This window comes from Malania oleifera, chromosome 6 (assembly GCF_029873635.1).
Source record: "Malania oleifera isolate guangnan ecotype guangnan chromosome 6, ASM2987363v1, whole genome shotgun sequence".
NCBI lineage: Eukaryota > Viridiplantae > Streptophyta > Magnoliopsida > Santalales > Ximeniaceae > Malania > Malania oleifera.
Genome location: NC_080422.1, coordinates 35,929,827 through 35,938,979, shown reverse-complemented (window position 1 = coordinate 35,938,979; position 9,153 = coordinate 35,929,827). Strand labels below are relative to the sequence as shown.

The 9,153-nt window shown below is 37.0% G+C and overlaps 1 protein-coding gene across 1 annotated transcript; it reads left to right on the top strand.

Annotated features, from left to right (window-relative positions):
• Window positions 1–256: 256 nt before the first annotated feature.
• On the top strand, window positions 257–2,069 carry LOC131158557 (ricin-like). Its single transcript, XM_058113426.1, has 2 exons — window positions 257–615; window positions 730–2,069. Exons 1-2 carry the CDS (start codon window positions 257–259, stop codon window positions 1,781–1,783), a joined length of 1,413 nt encoding a protein of 470 aa, XP_057969409.1. The 3' UTR covers window positions 1,784–2,069.
• Window positions 2,070–9,153: the final 7,084 nt, after the last annotated feature.

Sequence of the window (9,153 nt, the reverse complement as noted above, 5' to 3'; positions counted from 1 at the left end):
GGTGAGCTGGCCTCCGAATAAACAAAACACAATAGTTGCGAAGACGTTTCAATTTTTTAAATTCCATTAACAGGACTCAGCTCCCCAGATCATAAAGTTTTGACTTTTTATTACACATCTGGTGGAGGTGACACCTTCATGCAATGCATGCATCCACGTGCCCCTTGCACCTCTATATACAACACGCACAGGCGTGGGCTTGGGAGTACTGGCCTTTCCCATTGATTGATGATATATGGGTCTTCTCTCGAGAAAAATGGTGGTGCCCTGGATTTTGGTGTTGGTGTCGTGGCTTTCCTTGAGCAGTACTGCAGCCGCGGCGGATTCAGTTATACTTTGCCCCGCAGAAGGATTTCATGACCACCAATTCAGCGCAGCACTACTCCTTGATTATCCCAAGGTGACATTCACCACCAGCGGTGCCGTCACAAAAAAGGACTACAAGCAGTTCTTGAAATCCATTCGCGATCAAGTGGTAAATCCACGTGATGCGAGACACGGAATCCCAGTACTTCGCAACCCTGCCACAGTGGTGGACAACCAACGGTTTCTCCTGGTGGAACTCTCCAACAATGCAGAGGATGTTGTCACGCTGGCCATAGATGTCACCAATATGTACGTGGTGGCTTATCGAGTAGGAGACGAGTCCTTCTTTTTTCGAGATGCTCCCGAGGCAGCATTCGCCAATCTTTTCACAGACACAAATTGACGTACTCTCACGTATGGTAGCAACTATGCTAATCTCTTGGAGGTTGCAGGTTTGAGTGATCTTGACAGACTTGATCCTGGATTGGGAATCCAACCATTGGATTCAGCCATCGACTTGTTGTTCCATAGGTCCAGCGCAGAGGGGGACAAAGCAAAGGTGGCTCGTTCTCTTATAATTTGCATTTTGATGATTTCAGAGGCAGTGAGGTTTCGATATGTGGAGCAACAAGTAACCCAAACCATTAGACCCCAAGGCCAAGGAACCGTTGTCCCAAATGGTGCTGTGGTTCGCCTCGTGCGGCGTTGGGATTGCCTCTCTGAATCCATTCAACAGTCCGACGAAGATGGATCCTTTCCAGAAGTTGATTTACAGAGACCTAATTATGAACATTTCACAGTGAGCAATGTGATGCCTGACCTAGTTGCCACCATTGGGATCATGTTGTACATTTGTGAAAAACCACCAACAACTCAATCTTCCCTTCGCATAAGGCCTGTTGTGGATGCATATAATGATCAAACTTGCACAGAAGAAGAGCTCACGGTGCGCATCGCAGGTCGAAATGGGTTGTGCGCAGACGTGAGGGGTGGGGTTTTCAACAATGGCGACTCGATAATTTTGTGGCCATGTAAATCCAATGCAGACGAGAATCAATTGTGGACCGTGAAAAGAGACGGGACTATTCGATCTAAAGGCAAGTGCTTGACTACTTATGGGTATAGTGCAGGAAGTTATGTCATGATATATGATTGTGCTAGTGCCGTACTTGAAGCTACCCATTGGGAAATTTGGACCAACGGAACCATCCTAAATCCCAAATCGTCACTTGTTTTAAGTGCAGAGTCAGGAAATAGTGATGCTACACTCACTGTGCAGGTCAATAATTATTCCTCTCGTCAAGGTTGGCTCACGACCAATGATTCAAATCCTTTTGTGAGGACCATTGTTGGGTTTCAAGATCTTTGCATGCAGGCAAATGGGAATGCAGTGTGGTTAGAGGAATGTGTGGACCAAAAGGCCGAACAACAATGGGCCCTCTATCCAGATCGCTCTATAAGGCCTAATCAAAATTGAGACCTTTGCCTTTCTTACTATGAAAATCAAAATGAAGATCTCACTGTCGTCAATATTGCAAGTTGTAGTTCTGCGTCATCTCTTGAACGATGGATATTTAGAAATGATGGCAGTATTTTGAACCTATATCTCGGATTGGTGATGGATGTGAGAAATTCTGATCCAAGTCTCCACCAAATAATTATGTACCCATCCACCGGAAATCCTAACCAAAAGTGGTTTCCAATATTTTGATTACTCCTAGTTGACATCTAGCAGTTTAAATAAAAACATCAAAATATTGATGTTGCCTTTATATCGTAAGTTTATATTAGTATGGTGAATGACTAAATGCTCAACTATGAGAGCATATGTTATGATCTAATAAAAAGGCAATGATAAATGTCTTAACTTGTAGATAGTTTTCTAAGAGCTTTTATTTTACAAACTAAACATGATACCAGATGATTTTGAGGAAACGAATACATTATCTTAAAAAAAAAAAAAAAGGAAAAGCAAATAAAAATTATAACGCGTGACTAGAACTATATGCTTTGAAAGATTTGAGTGGGATGACATTTTGTGGACTTATGTGGACCTTCACCACATGATACACTTTAAAAATGCATTAAAAACAAGAGAGCTTTTCAAAATTCCTTTTTTATCAATCAAAAAGTTTTTAGAAGTAATTTGCATTTCAAAAGAAATGATATTTTTTTGGGTGAAAAATAGTAATTTTTAGATTTGTTTCAACCTCTAATTTGGTTAGCAAAGATATTGGTTAGTCTCATCCACAAATTGTGTAAAACTCAATTAAGTGACAAGGATCCTCAAATCATAAGCCCTCATTACCTCCAAAATGACCTCGTAGTATAGTTTTCAACTATCCTAGTGTAAGGCTCACTATCCTCACTCTAGGAATGTGCCCAACATTCTTATGTCAATATTTGGTTCAAAATGTAATGCCGATTCTGGTGAGTATTCTAAGAAGGTGATCATTATACCCATTGCATGTGTTTAATGAATATATGAAGAAATATAAAAACCTAATAAGATGTACTTAATTAAATCTATATCCTAAAATTTTTAACAATTATAAATTTAAAACATTTAATACTTGATAATCGATTAACCGCAATAATTAAGGGCAATATAGTATCTAAATATTAATTACTATATTTGTGACGACCCGAAAATTCTACTATTTTTTTTTTTATTATGCAACTCTGATACCATAAATATAAACCACCCGACTCCCAAGTGGGTTACCAGGTACTACAGTCCATAAGCTATATTACAATACAACAAAAGTATAATATACATACATCCCACTTGTAAAACATACCAGAATACTATACCACCATAATACAAAAGTATTTCTCTCCCAAACTACCTATATAACCCAAGGTACATAAACATATCTATGTACAAGCAAAACAGCAGCGTCTCATCAGCACTAACTTTAATTACCCAAAAACACCAATCCTGCCCGGAGCTCTCTAAACCCGCCTATCTGGATTCCCTAAAATGTAAAATATTAAGGAGTGAGACATTGTTGACTTTTTGGTCTGATCCTTAGTTTTGATAATGAAAAATTGTAAGTTACTAATGTGTGTGCCTAAGTACTTGAATAGGTTAATCATTCAGATCACACACATAAAATTGAAGTGGAAGCCAGAAAGACCTTAAACGAGCACATACTCCTAGCATATTCCATGGAAATATGAAGAGCAAAGAAGAAGACGTGTTCATCTTTATTTGTAAATGCATTTATTATTCTTGGATTTGTAATTATATTATGGTCTATAATAACTGTATCTGCATGCATGATAGGATCTTAATGCTCAGATAGCTAGGACCATAGATTGACCATAGGGAATCAAAGGTCATTGTTTGACCTTAGGGTAAACTTTGGTTGACCGGAGTTAAAATTTTGGGCTTAATTTAAATGCTTAGGCCTTAGACTGACTTTAGGTTCTCAAGCACCACATGAAAAAACCCGTTAAACTCACAAGTCATATCTATGCAAATAGAGGTGAAATTTAAGCAAAAATCAGGACCTATCCTTACTTTTAAATGGGCTTTGGGTGACTGAACTAAGTGCGTTAAAAATGTTTCGGTCGACCGAATAGGTAGAGATTGATTAAACATTTTGAATAACTCCCTTTGTGTCAAAACAGTTATATTTTTATGAATGTCTATATATACAACTTCATTTGGGAAAATTAAGTAGAGATTAGCAAATATTTTCTCTGATTTTTCTTGAACTCCCATTGCATATAACTTCATATTTTCAAGCCTATATTTCACACTCATATATTCTTGTGTGAAAAATATTTTCAAAATCAGTGAGTATTATTTGCTTACACCTTTCTTGCAAACTAATTGCAAGTTAGAGGGAGTTTGATTTTTACTTGTTGTGTGCTTCATACATTATTTTAAAGTTAGTATACTCTCTTATTCATTTTTGTTGAAATTATTTTTAGAGAGTTAGCTTGAGTTGACCCCAGATTATTTCATTGATACATATTATCTTGAGATAACTATTTTCATTTTGAGGATCTTTGCATCTTTGTTGTAAGATTCAAAGGCTAGATTTTGTGCTTATTGCAAAATATTTTTGAGAAGATAATCTTGACTATCTCCGGATTTTATTATTGAAAAATATTATTGAGGTATTTGCTTAACGTTATTTAGATTCTGTGATTGCTTACATTGTGAATACATATTCTAGAATCAAAGACCTTACTCACTCACACGTATACTTTGATACATATCTTGTTGTGAGTAGATACACTGTTTAGAACAAATCTCACTTGAGCAATAATTCTCTATCATACGTGAGTGTATTGTTTACTGTGCTGAAATGTAGTACATATCTGCTTGTGTAGAAGCATTTGAATTGTACACAAAAATTCTTATCATCTGTTGTATTCCAGGCGTGGCCTGAAGGGGTGTTGATCTAGCCCATAAGGATCGGGTTGTAAAGGTTGAGGTCAGCCCTGGTAATTTAGAATGGTGTCACTCCACCCGTTAAGTGAACAATAGTAATCCTTGGGCTTGCGAGCAGAGGCGAGGACGTAGGCAGTATTGGCTGAACCTCGATAACATTTCTTGTGCTTGCTTTTAATTTTCGCAATTTAAATTTCGCACTTGAATGTTTGAGTTTAATTGTTTGAATATTTGATTGGGTTTTTAATTATATACAAAGACCCTAGGTTTGTGTAATACTATTTGTGGAATCTGAATTGACCTATGAGAAAATTTTTAAATATTCAATTCACCCCCCTCTTGGGAATACACTAATTCCAACAATTGGTATCAGAGCGTCGTTGCATAGACTTAAACGTTTTTACAAAAGTTCGCAATGGCTCACATTGGTGTATCCCCATTCGACGAGGGACAATCACCTACTTGTCCTCCTTTGTTTTGTGGTGTTAATTACACCCATTGGAAAATAAGAATGAGCGTTTTCATAAAATCTATGAATTGGAGGGCTTGGTAGGTGATTGATAAGGGAATTTTGTTGACCCTATGGGTCATGCCCTATTTTGATTATAACAAATATTCTCTTATTTAATGTCTATCAAGTTTGTGTGCAGGTTCATATTAACAAAGATCATTTGATGGCACATGTTAACTTGAAGCAAAAAGAAGACCCAGAAGATTCATTGTTGTAATTTCATATTAAGTTTAATATTAGGTCTGTAATAGTAAAATAGGAATGGTGTTGACCCTATGGGTCACGCCCGGTTTTGATTATGACAAATACTCATTATATATCTAATGGGTGTTTGAGAATATGTGCAGGAACCAAAACTGTCAAAATCATAATACACATGCACATGGAGAAAATGAAGAACTGAAGACAAATCTTTTATTAAGTGTTGTAATATATATATTCCTCTTGCACATTTGGTCTATAATAGTAAATTAGGTTATTTGATTTGTATTAAGCACACACAACATATGCATGTTTTAATCTATAAGCTCAAACCAAATAGTGACCTAGAAATGACCTTAGGTTCGGTCGACCGACACTGGATTTTTTCGGTGTCTTAATTTTGGACACAAATGACCCTAGGACACTCACTCATGCATTCATATGTTTGAATATTTGACTTGGGTAATTTCATACTTGAAAAAGGACAAAAATGTACAAGTCTTGTACTTTCGGTCGACCGACCCACACAGGTCATGTTCTCCTAGTCGACTGAAACCGGTCTGGGTCAACATGTTGACCACGGTCTGGTCGACCAAGCCCTTACAGTTCATTTGACCTCGGTCGACCGAACCACTTGGGAGTCAACATTTTGACCTCCCGGTCAATCGAGAGATTTTATACTCCGACTACTTGGTCGACCGAGGGTCCTCGGGAGAAATACCAGCGGTCTGGTCGACCGAACCAGCCAGTTCAAAATGGTCTGGTCGACCGAACCTCAGAAAATTAGAAAATCGCCCTCTCCTAGTCGACCGAGCCCTTAGTTCAATATTTCCCTGGTCGACCGAACCATATGAGACTTGGTCGACCGGACCTCTTGGGTTGCCATAATTTTTACCGCAGGTTAAATATTTTAAACAGGGTTAAAATGCTTTAAATGTCATTAATCTTTTCTAACAATCCCTAATAGGTCCCCAACGGTCAAATATTTTGGTGTGTCTATATATACTCTTTCATTTGGGAGAATTAAGCATCGATTAGCAAATACACTCAAAAATTCTCTCTCAAACTAAATACATCCTACTTCTCATACTCTTAGAGAATCCACTCAAACTTACCTTCTCTATCCTTTTGTATCATTTGTAAGTGCATTGAGTGATATTGTTTAGAGGTTTGCTCTCCTTGTTTGAAGTGCTTTGAATCGATTTTTTTAACGAGAGCATAACCTAAGCATTCTTAGGAGGCTTTTCTAATAAGTCTAATCCTAAGAAGACTTGTTAAACTTCCGAGTGTTGCATTCTCATTGCATTTACTTAGGAAGGTTGTATTTGTTTTGGCTTGCAAAACTATTTTCAAAAGTACTCAAATATCTTGTGGTATTCATATTGATATATTTGTGAAAAGATATTTGTGTGTGTTATATTAATCTTTGTGGAAATATCCATTCAAGTCTATATCATTTACTGAAATACAAAGATTACATATATCTTGCAATCCAAGCATATACATATTCATGTGATTAAGACATTATATTGATTGATATTCTTTAGGTTTGTTTGATATTCTGTGTGAACACGTTTGATTGAATATTTTGAAATACACAGATTATTATTAATACTCTCACGTACTCATTACATTGATAGAAAACATCTTTGAGAGTTAAACTATTTAGACCACACTAAGCTTACATTATTAAATTATCTGTGGTGTATATGATATTTTGCGCATTTTTGGTACAAATTTTCTTTACATGAAAGCACCCATACATTGTACCTTTTGATTGTATATCTGAGAGATTTCAGGCGTGGCCTGAGGGGGCGGTAATCCAGCCCGATAAGGATTGGCAAAGGTTGAGGTTAGCGTTGTGCTAATTGACCTGGTTAAGGTTGAGGTCAGCCCTATGATAATTTGACCTGGGTTGTATAGGTGCCGCTCCACCTGTTCAAGTGAGCAAGTTTGTGTGATAATCCTTGTGCTGGTTAGCCAAGGCAAGGACGTAGGCAGTTGGCTGAACCTCGATAACATATCTGTGTGTCACCTTTTATTTACTGCTTTCTGGTGCTTGTGCGATTAATTAAACTGCTTCATTTAATTTCTGATATATTTATATTATTCGCATTAGATTGACCATATGGTTGTGAACATACTGCTATTAGGAGGAATACCTAGGGGTTAAATTTTAAAAATACCAATTCACCCCCTTTTTGGGATCATGGTAAAGCTAACAAATGGTCTATAATAATTAGTGTGCATCACACATCTGGGAACTTATAAGCTCAATGACCATAGCTGGACCTTAAGTCGGTCGACCGACGCCGGATTTTTTGGCATAGTTGAAAAGCCTTGGCCATTGGCCTTAGATTGACCCTAGGTCCCTAATCATCACATATAAAGTTCCCCATAACTTAAAACTTATACCTATATGAACAGGGGTGACTTCTGATAAAGAATAGGATCGAAACTGTGCATTGAACAGTGTTTCAGTCAACCTAACTTTCACAGTATAAATCACTTAGTCAACCGAACCGTATGAAGGTCAATAGGTTGACTATTCGGCTGATAGAACCAAAGTACACAGGGCATTTCGATCTACCGAACCCCCAAGGGTTGACTGTTGACCATTCGGTCGAACGACAAAAAACGTGAACTAATGCACTGGTCGACCGAACCCCCACGTGGGAAATGCCAACCACCCGGTTGACCGAACCCTATAGTTCAAATAGACCCTGTCGACTGAATCATGCAAAATTGGAAAATCGCCTTTGAACCATGCAAGTTCGATCGATTGAACTCTCAGTTCATTTCTTGCATGGTCGACCGAACTCTGTCACTCGGTCAACCGAACCTTAAGTTCGGTTGACCGGTGTTCTCGGGTTGGTGAGAATTATCGAGGTTAAAACACTGTTAAATTTTATTAACCTCACTTAAACTTTTTCTAAAATGACCAATATGTTCCCAACAACTATAATTCTTTCCATTTCTATATATAGTCTTTCATTTGCAAAATTAAGTGGTGATTAGGGTTTTAAATTAGCAAAAAATTCTCTGAAAATTTTATTGGCTAAAATCTTTTCTACTTCCATATTCTTCATACTCAAAGCCATATTCTCTTCCATTGATCATTCTATTGCAAAATCTTTTTAGGAAAGAGTATCTTGAGTTATTCCATATAGTTCCTACATGCTTATACTCTCATATAAGTGTATTGATTTTTGATTTTAGTGAGAGTAAGCCTAGAGGTCTTCCTAGTGATTTAATTCATAAATTCATTTGTGGAAAACCTTCTTAAGCTTGTGAGTCTTTGCATTCTCCTTTCAAGACTCCAAAGCTTGTCTTGTGTTGTGAAGAAAAATATTTTTGACAAAACATGTTTTTCAAAATTATCTCTTGTGGTTGAACTTTTGAAAATCTTGTTTGAGCTATTTTGATTGAGCTATTGAAATCTTTGAAATTATATTTGTGGTTGAAATTATTATATGTATAGTGTTTCAAAGATAGATTGCCAACACATACACTCTCACACTTTGATTGTAGATTGACATAATACTGAGAGTAGATACACATATCTGTACTGAGCTTATTGTTTGTTATTGTGTTTAAGGTGCATTGATTATTGCTTGTACGTAATGGTATAAATCTTCTTGTATTAGAAGCATCGTTATTTGTACACAAAATTTGTATTGCGAAATCTATTGTATTCCAGGTGTGGCCTGAGGGGGCGGTAATCTAG

What these genes read in the sequence shown, in the direction of transcription:
- LOC131158557 (XM_058113426.1), top strand. Translation starts at nt 257, where the DNA reads ATGGTGGTGCCCTGGATTTTGGTGTTGGTGTCGTGGCTTTCCTTGAGC. An exon ending in GCCATAGATGTCACCAATAT is followed by an intron (nt 616 to 729) that starts GTACGTGGTGGC and finishes CACGTATGGTAG; the next exon opens with CAACTATGCTAATCTCTTGG.